This window comes from Sitophilus oryzae, unplaced genomic scaffold (genome assembly GCF_002938485.1).
Source record: "Sitophilus oryzae breed Bouriz unplaced genomic scaffold, Soryzae_2.0 scaffold_374_pilon_pilon, whole genome shotgun sequence".
NCBI classification, from domain to species: Eukaryota; Metazoa; Arthropoda; class Insecta; order Coleoptera; family Curculionidae; genus Sitophilus; species Sitophilus oryzae.
This window is the reverse complement of record NW_022146945.1, coordinates 1,822,190-1,837,572: the sequence shown is the minus strand read 5'-3', so window position 1 is coordinate 1,837,572 and position 15,383 is coordinate 1,822,190. Positions and strand designations below refer to the sequence as shown.

The 15,383-nt window shown below is 31.2% G+C and overlaps 1 protein-coding gene across 1 annotated transcript in view; it reads left to right on the top strand.

Annotated features, from left to right (window-relative positions):
• The window catches only part of LOC115885102, a 304,133-nt gene that overhangs the window by 246,521 nt on the left and 42,229 nt on the right, over positions 1–15,383 (top strand). Inside the window, exon 12 of the mRNA XM_030903889.1 lies at positions 10,521–10,612. Coding sequence (XP_030759749.1) covers positions 10,521–10,612 — 92 coding nt within the window. The remainder of the gene's footprint in view (positions 1–10,520; positions 10,613–15,383) is intronic.

The window sequence follows — 15,383 nt, the reverse complement described above, 5'->3', positions numbered from 1 at the left end:
TATGCATCTTTTGATAGCGTAGATTTTTGCCTGAAAGATACTGGAGTAGATGCCCATTGGTTTGGAGTATTTGGTTTTCGGCCCAAATACTCCTATTTATGTCCCTGCTTTGGTTTTGGAAGCATCAATATACCACATTATGGTATGGTCTTTTACCTGCTGAGCAAACGTGACCAGTCAGTTAACAATTTGTTAACAGATAGGTTTATTACTCGTAACATGCATTATATAAATACAATATGATGGAATAAAACGGCGTCACCAGTGACTTTGATGAAGATCGGTCATATTATTTGTAAAATTATCACATTTTCATGCCTAAAAACGATCGCATGCTGGACAAATTATTAATTTGATTAATTTTGAAGTCCCTTTTTAAGATTCACAATCTCACTGTATAAAACCATTAAGAAAATAAAAGAAATAACTTTTATATAACTGATTTTTTATTAATAACGACCATTGAGTTTGATCGAAAAAAACAGTAGAAAATCCAGTTTAAAAGTAAAGACCGCCTAAATGCTACTATATTTCAAAGTTTTAAAGAAATAAATTTGTCTTTAGATAATGCCCTAATGTAATAGATAGATCTATCTAATCGCCTGTCATCTCCAATGAAATCCCGACTCTGTTACGTTGGTCTCATCAACATACATCACCGTAATAACTCTAAATCCTATAATATACTTCTAACATTTCTTCCGGAATCGGCTCCATTAAGGTCTTGCCTTTCTTTCCTCCAGAGAATGTATTTTATAACTGGCAATTGCCCTAGAATAAAAGAAAATTAATTAAAACCTTTAAAAACATTTGTAATGGAGCAAATTCGGATTAATGAATATTCTGGAAATACAGAAATAAATATAATTTCCAAACAACTGTGATTTTATCTCAAATCTTTTGATTACAATTTTTATTTTACCGCGGTTTTATCATTTCCATTTTGAAACAAACAATGTCCATTATACAAAAATATTAAATATGTATAAATAAAAGCTTGAAAAAGACCACAATAAATAAAAAACAACCTAAACAAAGGGATACTCGGATAAAAAGCAATTTAAATGATAATAAACTTATTAACTTGAATCGTCCGCCCTATCTCTGTAGAAACCAATTAAAAATGATACAAAATATACTCGACATTTTTATACATTTTAAATAAAGCCTGAATTTATTCTATTATAAGGCAAAACCATTTAAACAGGCGCGTTTTCTTGTTTGTATATCATTATACTTCTTAAGTATTGGAATAAGCTATAATACCGAATATCGTCGGTGAAATGTGATAAACTGCTAAAGTCCATTATTTCTAATTTTACAGAAGAGCAAGAAAACGGTACAAAAAAATATGTACACATGTAGGAAGTATTTTCATGTGTTAATATGATAAAGAGATGAGAATTTTATTTGCTGGGAAACAATAAAACTCAATATTTCGTGTTACATCCTTTTTTTCAGACACAATATGGAGATAGCAGATATTCGTCTTGCAGAAATAAGAAATAAAAATATACTTCTGGAGATAGCAACTTTTATTGTTTGAAATTTTAAAAATGGAATTGAATATTACCCAAACAGATTTAGAAATAATCAATTAAATTTAAAAAATATGATATTCATAACCATATATTTATAATATCGTCGATCTATAGAAGCAAAACATACAAGTCCAAACACGAATAAATTTTTAATGCATTTTTAAAGAACTGAAGTAGCAGCATTTTGGACTTAATGAATATGAAAATAATTTAAAAATTAAACTTATAATTCTTAGAAGATATGGTAGAATCCTTCCATGCTTATCCTAATTTTTATACAACGGTAGTAGACCCAGCTTGGAAAACAGTGCGTGATTTTATTAAATTTTTATTACTTTTCTCCTTATTTTTTTAATTTTTATAAAATGATGTTATCATGTATGTGGAAAAAATAAAACTGATTAGGTATTATGGAAATTCTTGTACAAGTAAGTAAAATGTTATTTAAACTATTTATAGCACGCCGGCGAATTGCTCGTATATAGAGAATTTTGTTTTTCCCCTTACCCTTTACCGAATACCCCCTATTTCCAGAACGGATCGACGCAGGGACAGACTAGCCATATATTCCTTTATAGTTCATTATTAATCTTAACAATATTTGCTTTTGCATTGCATTATGGCATTTGCATTGCATTGGTTTACCTTTCATTAGGGTAGTTCCCTGATTTCTATACAGGGTGAGTCTTAAATAAGTGTAAATATTTTCAGGGCTGGTAAATCTCGATAAAAGAAACATAATATTTTCTCTTTACCGTTTTTTCAAATAAATCCAAAACAACCGAGTTATTTCATTTTTAAAATTTCTAATTTTTTGCTATAATTTTGGGAATCATTGGATTTTCTTTCTTGTAAATTTAATCTACTACCTATGTTGCCAAATTACAAACAAAATACGTTTTTAAACTAAAAACAAATTCATTTTTTTTTTAAAAAATTCCAAATTTTCAAAAAAAAATCGCGCAAAAAACCTCATAATCGTGTTTCTTGGGTCGAAATATACTACCCCTAAAAATATTTGCACTTTAATATTTGCACTTAGTTATTAAGACTCACCCTGTATATAGTAGGGAAAAATTTACTAAAACACGGGCCCCTCCTTACATTGCCACCCGGGCCCCTTTGGCCTAGTGCAACCCTGGTACTGTACTACCCTCGACGTACTGTACTAAAGAAACATACGAATAAGAATCCGTGTGTTTGCTTTAGCGTGATCGTAACGGAAATTACGGAAATAGCAGCATTTCGGTGGCGATTTCCGATCATTGGGAGTTAGCAGATTTTATTGAGTTAAAATAGCAAATTTTCTTTAATTGGAAAAAATGAATTTGCTTTCCCTATTTATAGAGTATTTTTTTGTCTTTCTAATGGTATAAAAATACTTATTAAAGTAAAAAATGGAGTTAGCAGGTTATCACGTTTCACTGACGATATTCCCAAAGCTGTATTGAATCAAATAAGCTAGTATAATTATTATTTAAACAAAAATGATCACCCGTTTAACTTTTTTATTTTTATTTTAGTATATGAAATAAATCAGGATTGATGGACGTATTCAATTATTTTCGGTCACATTCTGTTTCACCGGAAATGACTAAAACTTTTGATTTTTAAATGGCACCCTCGGTATATTTTTTACTTTAAGGTAAATTCGTATACGCCAGAATTACAAAATGCGAATTGCGAATATTGTTGTTACTGGTCGATTTCAAAAAAAAATCAAAGGCGGCAAAATTGACAGAAAGTTGTTAAAAGTTTGCAAATTCGCATAATTTAAAATCTGGAGGCGGTAATATTGAAACTGATTTAATTTTTCCGACTATTCGCTGCGAATTTTGAGTTGTTAGTCATCTCTTATCATTTATCTCTTGTTGTGGTTATAATATTATAAACATTGGTTAAAATGGAAGAAACTGAAAAGGGATGAAAAATTGTACATAATCATTATTAGTTACTTACTTATTTTACAATCTAATTTTATTTTTTTAATTTGTAGTACGAAGTCCAATGTTTTGACTGCAAACTGGTATTTACTACATACTGGTATATTTTTTATATTTTTTTTCATCGGTAATTCTCATTTATTTCGCTAAATTATGGTGTTCTCCTTGCTGTTTTCACTTTTTAAATATATAATATGTTCCAATTGTTCTATGTATTTTATTTTGGTTGTTACTTATTAATAAATATAAAGCAATAGATCGTCTTCTACGCCTAAAATAAGTAGCTTTTATCCATTACACAAAAATATCCCTAAAATTGCGGATTTCACTATTACATGAACTGTATAAAGAAAAGACGGTTTTATTTTGCGGTATTTGTAATTCGCAGTTCGCAATTTGCGTGTATATGAATCCCCTTTATTTAATAGAAAATGACACTCAATTGAATATAATGATTTATCATATGTCAACTTTTGACATTTTCTTATATGGTTTATTTGAACGACATTTTAAATCGAAATAACACGTGTGTTGTACCCTTTGAATAAGAAGACTAAGGAATGATCATATCAAAAATTTTAGGTCCACCGCGATGGGCATCAAATATGGGCGACTTAAATTCCGGTTTATCAGTGCCGTTCTAATTTTATTTAAAAAATGTAAAACTATGATGTAGGGTAGACCTGGGATAGACTCAATATTTTTTTTATTTTACGTTGTGAATAAATGTTGGTAATTATTAAAATTGTTATAAAAATATAAAATTCTAATAAAAATAGATAAGTTACAATAATTATTTATAACCATACACATCCGATACGCTACTGAAGCAGGTAAGTCAAATGACGTATCTAAATTCTTTGACATCTAATCTTTGACAGGTAGTAAATAAAAGCAAAAATGCAAGAAAAAATATATAATTAGTTAATTTAAGTAGATTTCATAAATGATCGGTTTACTACACGTATGTATATTATATAGTCACTTACTAGCGAAAAGTTGTTACATTATTTCACGATTCGATTTTTGCCGAGATCTACCGCACGCTACACAACCAACTATTTTAGAGTCTTTTTCGATAGCGATAGTGTCACTGTTAATTTAAGTTCTGCTACAATTTCCATCTAGATTTACTACCTTTATACAACTATCAGTAGTAGAATAAATAATACATAACATAAAATAAGCTCCGTAAAACTGACAAATCCACAAAATTTCAAATCAAATTCAAATGTGTCAAATGAACCGTCAAACAGAACTGTCAAGGATCCCCACCCTAGAGTCCTTTTTCCGCCCACCATGCATGAATACATGGATAGCATTATGCTCCTTACTTAGTCTTCTTATTCAAAGGTTGTACCCAATTATTCGTAAAAAATGCTTTTCCAAATATTCGAATGAGACACCCTGGTTTCATTTGAAAAAAATGAGATACAATTAAAAATACGATTTGGGCATCTTTTAACCGGCCAGGCCCAGACACGAAAAATATGAGACTGTCAAATCTATTTTTTCAAGGATCCTAAAGTAAAAACTAATGTTTACAAAACAGCCATGTACTCTAGATTAAAATTTAAAATACGATTTTTTAAGCGAAGATGTCAAAAGTTAATATGTCATTCCATTCAGAGTGTCATTTTCTATAAAATAAAGAAGAAGAAATAAAGTAAAAAAATACCGAGGGTGTCATGTAAAAATCAAAAGTTGTAGTCATTTCCGGTGAAACAGAAAATGACCGAAAACAATTGAATACATTAATCAATCCATATTTATGTCAAATTTATTAACAAATTTGTTTTATTTATCTGAAAAAAATATAAGAGTTATAGGAGTGAGTCACTTTTCAGAAACATCAGGTATAATAGAGATGCGTGAATAAAATCATAATTGGTTAACTCGAATCGTATTTCTTAATTAATTGGTTTATTACTAATGTAACATATACTGTATAACCACTTAGTAATAAAAAAATCATTAATTATTTTCATACTTTTAGTTTAAAAGCCATTACACGCTGCACAAGTAACATTCTTAAACTTCTATTTTCTAAGATTAAGAACAATCTCAATGTAATTCAAGCCTTGACACAAATACTTTGCAGATTTATACATTTAGCATAAAAACAATTGGAGAATATGGCAGAAATAATTTAAAATAAGCACAATAAAGTCAACAAAATTCAACGTCACTTTTCTCTTTAAGGGATGTTTATAACAATAATACTTGATTCCATTTTCAGTCCTTTGTTTCAACGATCCAAAAAAAATTAATTTTTTAATTTTTAATTTTCTTAACCGTCATTGACAAGGATCTAATTTTATTATAAAGGAAAAACTTTTATGCAAACTACTACGATTTGTAAGTTGGATAAATTGATCACTAACTGCTTTTCGCCCCTGAAAGCGTTCGAACAACTATCGGAATTTATGGATTTAATATCAGCAGGAGTTATCGAACTTTGTGGAGAACTTTCGAGTGTAAGCGGTATTTTGAGTACGGATTTGGCTCCAAACATCGGGCGAAATTTCCTCAATTACTAGAGTAACCTCAATGGAGGGAAGTTCCCATATACGTATGTGGAATACGTAAGAACATAAGTGGTGTAAAGGTGAGGTGCACTTTATAACTACAAAATTTTAACGCATTACCTTTCAACGTTAGCTCAAATATGGCTCTAATTTTTACTGACAATTAATGTTATAATATTTAGTTTTAAATAAGTACAAATATTTTTAGGGGTAGTATATTTAGACCTCAGAAACACGATTATGAGTTTTTTTTTGCGAAAGAAAAATTTGGATTTTATTTTAGTTTTTAGTTAAAAACATAATTTCTATTTATTAATAATAATATTGCAATATTGGTAGTAGATTAAAATTTTCAAGAAAGAAAACCCAGGAAGGCTCCGTTCAGTGATTCTCAAAATTTAAGCAAAAAATATTTTTTTGGATCAAAGTAAACTAACTCGGTTATTTTGAACTTATTTGAAAAACGGTAAAGAGAATATATGTACATATGTTTTTTTTATCGAGATCTACCAGCCCTGAAAATATTAGCACTTATTTAAGACTTACCCTGTATATCAGTAGCATAATCTGTGGCATAGTTAATAATTTTAGAAACACGCACATTACTTATTTTTTAACTTACATTAATATTTTTAGAGTTGGTTTCAAAACTAAACAGAATAAATCTGAACAATATTGTAGATGTAGGTATTCTGTTTATCACCATATTACTTGTTATTCAATAAGGTTAAAAGTGTAGCAAAATAAAACACTAAATCACCACAATGCACCAATACACTTTTACTTTTTCACTGATGGACGCGCGTTTCGTTAACCATGTTAGCGTCATCAGCAGATGATTAAAACTCAAAAGCGAAACGCTTGTTTGTTTTATCGGGATCTACTAGTCCTGAAAATATTTATACTTATTTAAGACTCACCCTGTAAAGTATCGTAAAACTTTATGGTATATTTTTCTTCTTCTTATATAGTTCTTGGATTGTCATGCCCTATGCATCTACTTGCGATAAGTTTCGCATTTTATGTGTTATAAGATTTTTACAAGTAAACGGAACCTAAAGTTTTTCACCGAATCCAAATGATACTACAGTATGAAAATTCTGGGGAATGCATTTTTCAAAAATTATGGCCGATTTCATTCATAGAATTGATATTCCTGTTGTTGACGGCTTGTCCGAAGCATATAATAATATGTGTATTAGATAAATATTTACCTTTTATAATAGGCAGAATAAATTAGATCGGTTATTAAATAAATTATACATCTAGCAACAAGAACTATGTCATAATACTTATAATTTTTAGCACTTAGCACATATACACTGTCAGTCTTTAATAAGTGCAAATATTTTTAAGGGTAGTATATTTTGACCCCAGAAACGATGAAGTTTATTTCGCGAAAAAAAATTTGAAAATTTGGAAATTTAAAAAAAAGTATTAACTAAACCAAACCAAAACATAACTTGATAATATGGCATAGGTAGTAGATTAAATTTACAAAAAGTAAACCCAGAAAACATCCAGCAGCGGTTCAAAATTTAAGCAAAAAACTTTTTTTTGGAAATTTTCAAAGTAAAATAACTCGGTTATTTTGGACTTTTTGAAAAACAGTTAGGAGAAAATATGTTTCTTTTTTCGAGATCTACCAGCCCTGAAAATATTTGCACTTATTTATGACTCACCCTGTATAATTGTGAGTGCTGGAGTACAGTAAAAATATATTAACGTCGGTAATGTCGAGCAATTTTAATTTTGTATTGTTTGACAACAGGTAACTTGAGAGCATCTTTTTTTTGTCAGCCTTTTTGGCTGCTTCAATTCCGTTTTTGAAATATTTAAGAGAGTCTACTAGGTAAATATACCGGGTGCGTCTCAAAAGTGGCTCACCCGTATAACTTTTTTATTTTTTCAGATGAAAAACGAATTTTGGTTTGTATGTGTCATAAATTAGGATTGATTAATGTATTCAATTGTTTTTGGTTACTTCCTGTTCACTGGAAATATTATAAGCATGTGTTACAATTTCAAGTAAACCATATCCGAAAATGTCAAAAGTGGACATATGATATGTCATTCTATTCAGAGTGTCATTTTCTATCGAATAAAGTAAAAAAATACCGAGAGTGTCATTTAAAAATCAAAAGTTGTAGTAATTTCCGGGGAAACAGGAAGTGACCAAAAACAATTGAATACGTCAATTAATCCTAATTTGTGTCATACCAAATCCTGTTTTTTTATCTGAAAAAAAAAATGTATAGGGGTGAGCCACTTTTGATACGCACCCGGTATAGTTAATTTTTATTTAAATAAATAATATCAACCGTACAAGGCTTATTGGAAACCAGTATTATCAGATCAGTAGCAGAAAAATTTGCCAATGTTGTTAAAGCCCATTGTTTGTTGCAAAAGAAATTCTGAACAACCTGATATTTTTATACGTGTTCTAAAAATGATATCTAGTCAACCACAACACAATCTCTAACAATATGACGCGCCATTTCTAAGCCTTGTTATACAATAAACTGCACGTCTGCAAATATTACTGTGCCAATATCACATACGGCGAGTAAACAAATTATCAAACCCCGATAATTAATAAAATAATACAGGTATCGATTTGAGCGAGATAAGAGCATATATTTCCGACTAATGGCGTCATTCATGTGAGATAAAATCAACGAGAGACAGATCAAAACACACTCAAAATTTCTCCCGTCTCACGCACCCGCACGATGACGTCAATAACTCCAGGCGTTCCAGAAAAAAAAATAAGAGCTTAATTCCATTCAGATCCATTTGTTTTTTTATTCTGTCTTTTACATTCGTTAGGGCATGTCGATATTTCTGCGAAGACGTTGCTGTGACGTAGAAAGGATTTATTTACATAGGCTCCTCCTACTTTGTTGTTACGTCGTCAGAGGCATAAAAAGATTACTATGAAAATATATTTGATTGCTTGTTCAGAGTTGGATCAGGACTAAATTATTATTATTGTATCCGACAATTGTAAAATAATAAGGTTAATGGTGTGTTTCTTAATCACAGGAGTCCCTTGTTTTACGCTGGGTATTAAAATGGAATATTAACAAGACAAGGAGTTTAAAAATCATTTTATCATCTAGTTGTATCTTTTCTCGATAGTTTTATTTTTGGTTCATTTCAATAGCTTTATTTTATGAAGATATTCGTTTTTGAAGAAGATGCTAATATTTTTTCGTATTTTTTACATTTAAACCGTACTCTACTAGTCAATAGTTGACTAGGACCTAGGAGAAATTGCTGATAATTTCAGCGTTGTGAGGCGGAGCTTCGTCTTGCTGGAAAAATATATTTTCGAGTTCCATTAGGGACAGCGACAGATCATCAATAAAGTATCCAAAGCCTAGCAGTTAAAAGTGGCGAACTTTAAAAAATTCTGTATTTCGAAGGGGACTAATGAGGGGACTCGAACAAAATATATAGTGTGCTATATTTTTTGAAAGGTAATTTTAAGTTCTTGTCAGTGAATTAAAAATATGGTGTCCTAAATAAAAAATCAATTTTTCTGTTGATAACTCTTAAATTATTAATTTTAAAAGAATTATATTTAAACCGAATTTATATTTAAAAATTTTCGGTGGCAAAAATTTTACAGCGATTTGTTAAAAATGTACATTTTTGAAAAACTCCGAAACGGTAACAGGTATAGATGTGCGGTTTTGACCATCATGTTTTTAATGAAAATTGAACTAGTTTTCGTTTATCTCCTATAGAAAGTGTTCCCCTTAAAAGTGTCCAATTTGGCCCACCCTGTACAATGAAATAATTTGAATAGATTTATAGTTATTTTTCATACAAGACGATAAATGGTATTTACAACCTAATCGACCGAAAAGATTAATTCACAAGCGATGAAATCGCGAGTGAATTAATTTCAGGAGACAATAATGCAATTTTATCGTCGTGTATAAAACAATATTTTTTTCCATAGCGAGTTACGTTTTAAAAATTATTCGGAAATTATTATTTCAAGGAATTTATTACGAGTAGAAAAAATATTGTGCTGGGTTGGCGTTCGTTTCTATGTAATTTCACAAATAAATAAAGCTGTCTGTTCAGTTGTCACTTTTGAGTCAATATTTTTTAATTCTCTTTCGTGTCGATTGCTGATTGAATTGGACCCAGAAATGGCTCAAAACGAAATAAGTAAATTACCAACAGATATTCAGGCTGAGGCGACAAACGCCATATCCAAACTACTTCCATTTAAATCCCGAATAACTTATGAAAAGGAATACAAAAATTTTCAAAAATGGAAGCAATAATTAAAAAACGTGGGAGGAGAAATAAAGTTTTTAACCTATCCTCGCTGTTAAAGTATCATTTAATCTACACTTGCGGTTAAAGTACTATTTTGGATAGATATAAGGCAATTTTAACAGCTGCTATGGAAAAAAAAGGTTAATTCTTAGACATTGATAAAGAGAAGGGACTCTGTAATTTTAAAAGTATTTATTCTTTATTTTTAGATGATGAAAGTGGAGAAAAATCAGTCTCAGTTCTACTGGCTGGCGAGGAATCAGAACTGACTTTCATCGACTTCGCCACTGCAGATTTATCAGTAAGTATTATTTGCGACTTGTAATAAAACCAGACGAGAGAAAACCCAAAAGAAAAACGTTAGAAGCAACGAAAGTTTCCAGTTATTCGACTCTAGGTAGAACTTTTAACGTTTTCTCTTGAGGAAGTTTCCCAACTGGATTTTTCACGCTAAAGAATAGACAAGGAATTTTCCTTTTGCTTTTCCTTGAAAAATGTAACGCTGTCGGTTATTATTAAGATGGATTTTTTACATCAACCGTGACGAAGACCTGAGGGACGATTTCAGAAAAATAGCTGTGTGCACTAAACTGATTAACTGTCTTTAATTGAATTTTTTAAATGAATTGCCATATTTGTTGTATATAGGGTGTCCCAATATTCCGTGGACATAACTACGTATGGAACTACTACGTATTTTTGGAATCAAAATAGGTTCATTGGACATAATTACAATTATACAAAAGTGGCTTCGTTTGTCCGCCAGAGGACATCAAACTTTCACAACCAAAACACATTTTTTCAGATATTCTAAGAACGGTTATACCGACTTGAATGGGATTTTGGTTGGAGACTATGTTTTGTTAAGTGCTTTAACATTTGACTTTCACATTCAAGAAAAAGTACGGGAAGGGTGAAAACTACACCCACTTCTACGCAATATTTACTATAAATGTTTTCCAACTCAACCAACGACTGATTTCTTTTCGTAAAATGTGTGTGTGTGGTCCTTCTAGTATTTTAATTTAATTTAATAGAAGAACCAATAAAATGGTCCTTCTGGTAAGTTAATTTAAAATTTATTATTTTTTGAAGCTTTTTATGAAGCCGTCGTCCACTAGATTATTAGAGCATAATAGATTGCATTCGTCTCCATAGCTTGATGAGACAAAAAACATTTTTTGTTAGCTACGGAAAACTTTTTGTTTTTGTGCGGGGGCGTTTTTAAAAACAAAACTGTCGTCGGTTGAGTTGGAAAATATTTATACTAATAATATATAATGTGGGTAGTTTAGGTGAGGGTAGATTTCACGTACTTTTTCTTGATTTTTGTGAAAGTCAAATGCTAAAGCACTCAGCAAAACACAGTCACCTAAAATCTCAGTCAAATCAGGATAACGGTTCTTAAAATATCTGAAAAAAATTGAGGGGGCTATTTCCAAAGTAAAATAAAACACTAAATCACCACAATACACCAAATCACTTTTACACACTTATACACTGGACGCGCGTTTCGCTAACCATGCATCATCAGCAGATGATTAAACTTTTATTAGTTTATTTCCAAAGTGTACAATCTCCATATTTTCACGAAAATGATGTCGCATTAGTTGCATGTCGTTGAGTTAAATTCAAATATACCATAATTTCGATCCAAAACGATCATTATCCGGTGTATTTTGAGTTGCAAAAGATAGGTTTAGTTTCATAATGTACCGGGTGGTCAATTAAGAATGGACGCCGGCTGTATCTAGGAAACTACTTATCGTATAACTTTAGGAAAAAAATTCTAATAAGTAAATCGACCAAGAGAAGTCGCTGGAAATTATTTTCAAGTTCGAAATATGTCCGCTAGGGAGCGTTTTGTAGATAGCCAATCAGAAAACAGGGTTTTTCTCAAAAATATGCAGGTGAACAGGTATTTTAAATATTACTATTGTAATCATCGAGAAATTTGTATTTTTTCTGATATAGAGTGTTTTGCTCTCGTAAAATAAAGTAGCGGGGGAAGGTTAAACTTGCTTTTATTAAAATAAGGATAAATCTGGTTAAGGTTAACCGATTTAAACAACCTGGGGCTCGTTTAAAAGAGCTTTTCTTCCTTAATGATCTCCAGTGTAAATTTTGTTTCCATCATTTTTTTCGTGGTAGCTAGAGGGCGCTGTTTGACATCATAACATATATTGCGCTTTTGCATAAAAAAAAATAAATAGGAGTCTATATATTTCTCTTTACACAGTTAAATAGAGCACAAAATTTCCGAAATATCAGCGCAAACCGCCATTTTCTATCTTGTCTCTAACCGGAGATATTAAGAGAACAAATTATGTTAGGCTGCCGCTTAGGATTATATGGTTTAAAAATTATAGTAGTAGGCTAGGAAACAAAAAGAGGTAAATTAGTTACGTCAAAATATCAAAACGTTTAAGCTCAGTTTTCATGCATCCGAATTTCGGGCGTTTTCTTAAAAAAGATGACGTCATAAATTTTTAAACGTGTTTAACTTTGTAACATTATCGTCCATCCACATAATTTTTACGAATTTCTTGGTTAATTATACTAGGTAGTTCTCAGATTAAAATGTCTGAAAGTCGGACAATCAATAATTTTCTTAAAATTTCTAGGAATTTTGTGCCGCCATATTGCTTTTAACAGAAAACGGCCAAATTTCGTATGGCTGAAAACTAGGGGTTTATTTCACGTAGCGTCATTTAGCTATTAATCCAAGTTCGTCCTTGATTTCACTTGTTTTCATGTTTTACCTGTTGTTTGTGTTATTTATTATTATATTATAAAGTTTATGTCGTTTGGGTCACTTTTTATATAGCCCCGAAGGTGCGAATGTTAACAATATGCACTACTGGTGTGTACCAAACCAAATCTACCCTGGATGCAAGTAGTTCAGCACCAAGACCGTTGGTCGGTACATGTGTAGGCAGGAATTCTAGGATGGCGAATGATTATCTGAATGAAATGAACTATCCATAATTTTAAGAGACGAATTGCCAATTATGTTAGGGGATCCATCATGATAAAAATGCATTTGTTGCAATTTCATCAGAATGAATGCAGTTGGTGTAGATAATGCAGTTTGGTGCAGTTATGTCCCATATTTTGCTATGAATGTGTGGGGCGCTTCTAAGATACCACTTACTTTAGTAGATAGAGACGCTGGAGCGGCATATTTCCATGGCTAGCTAGGTCATCGGATTCAATATGCCTGGGTTTTACTTTATGGGGTCGAATCAAGAACGAACATGGATAAATAACAATTAAATGGTATTAAAATGAAATTAAAATATATGTTTTGATATTTTAATGTAACCAATTTACCTTTTTCTATTTCCTAGCCTACTACTATAATTTTTAAACTATATGATCCTAAGCGGCAGCCTAACATAATTTGTTCTCTTAATATATCCGGTTAGAGACAAGATAGAAAATTGTGGTTTGCTCTGATATTTTGGAAATTTTGTCCTCTATTTAACTGTGTAAAGGGAAATACAGCCTCCTATTTAAGTTTTTATGTAAAAGCGCAATATCTGTTATGATGTCAAACAGCGCCCTCTAGCTACCACGAAAAAAATGATGGAAACAAATCATGATGGTTTAAATCGGTTAATCTAAACCAGTGTTATCCTTATTTTAATAAAAGCAAGTTTAACCTTCCCCCACCACTTTATTTTATGAGATAGAGCAAAACACTCTGTATCAAAAAAATTACAAATTTCTCGATTATTACAATAGTAATATTTAAAATACCTGTTCACCTGCATATTTTTGAGAAAAACCCTGTTTTCTGATTGGCTATCAGCCAAACGCCCCCTAGCGGACATTTTTCGTACTTGAAAATAATTTCCAGTGATTTCTCTTGGTCGATTTACTTATCAGAATTTTTTTCCCAAAGTTATACGATAAGTAGTTTCTGCGATACAGCCGGCGTCCATTCTTAGTTGGCCACCCGGTACAATCTCCTATAATAATTCAGTTCCAAACTGTATGTACAGGGTGGGTCAAATTCGACGCTTTTAAATGGAAACACCCTTTTCTATAGGAGATAGACGAAAACTAATATCGGTGTTTGGAGCTGAATTTTCATCAAAAACATGATGGTGAAAACCGCACATCAATATCTGTTACCGTCTCGGAGTTAGGGGGTGTTTTTCAAAAATGTGCATTTCTAACAAATCGCTGTAACTTTTTTGCTATGGAAAATTTTGTATTTCTATGAAAACATTTCCAAAGCACCTTTTACGTAGAATTTAATGATTTTTAAACTAATAATTTAAGAGTTATCAACAGAAAAATTGATTTTTTATTTGGGACACCCCCTATATTTTTAATTAACTGAAAAGAATTTAAAATTACCTTTTCAAAAATATAGCACACTTGATATTTTGCTTTAATTCCCTTCGAAATACAGAATTTTTAAAAGTTCTCTAGTTTTAACTAGTAGGCTTTGGACCACTTATTGATGGTATGCTCTTAATGGAACTCGAAAACATATTTTCCAGCAAGACGACGCACCGCCTCCGAACGCTGAAGTTATCAGCAAATTTTTGCAGCCAATTTCAAGAATAATTGAAAGCTAACCAAGATCCCAGCCGTTGGCCGTCGAAGCCGCCTGACTTAATGCCCATGGATCTAATCCTATAGATATATTTGCGGAAGAATAAAGGTTCCTTATTCTTCCGTATAATCTAGACAAGAATTATAACTACTTAGCAGTTATGAGAGGGTATCTTTTTCCCCAACTGAATTAATGAATTCCGCGAGAAATGTTCAAAAACTGCCCCCCGTCTGTCCATAACAGAAGACGGTCGATATGTCGAACACCTGTAGCAAAATTTCATGTCTTGGTTTCCTATTTATTTTTATTAATTTTATTGTTATTAGATATAGTTTAAATGTGTTGATGTTGGTTAGATATATTTTTTAAATTGTTATAAAATTCTGCATCTCTCAGAGCAAATATTATTTTCGTTTCGCAGCCATTTTTACATTACAGCCGGTGCCGTTCAAAGCCTACTTATTTTTTAAAGCGGGCGAATTTTTATATACTCTATATCTCG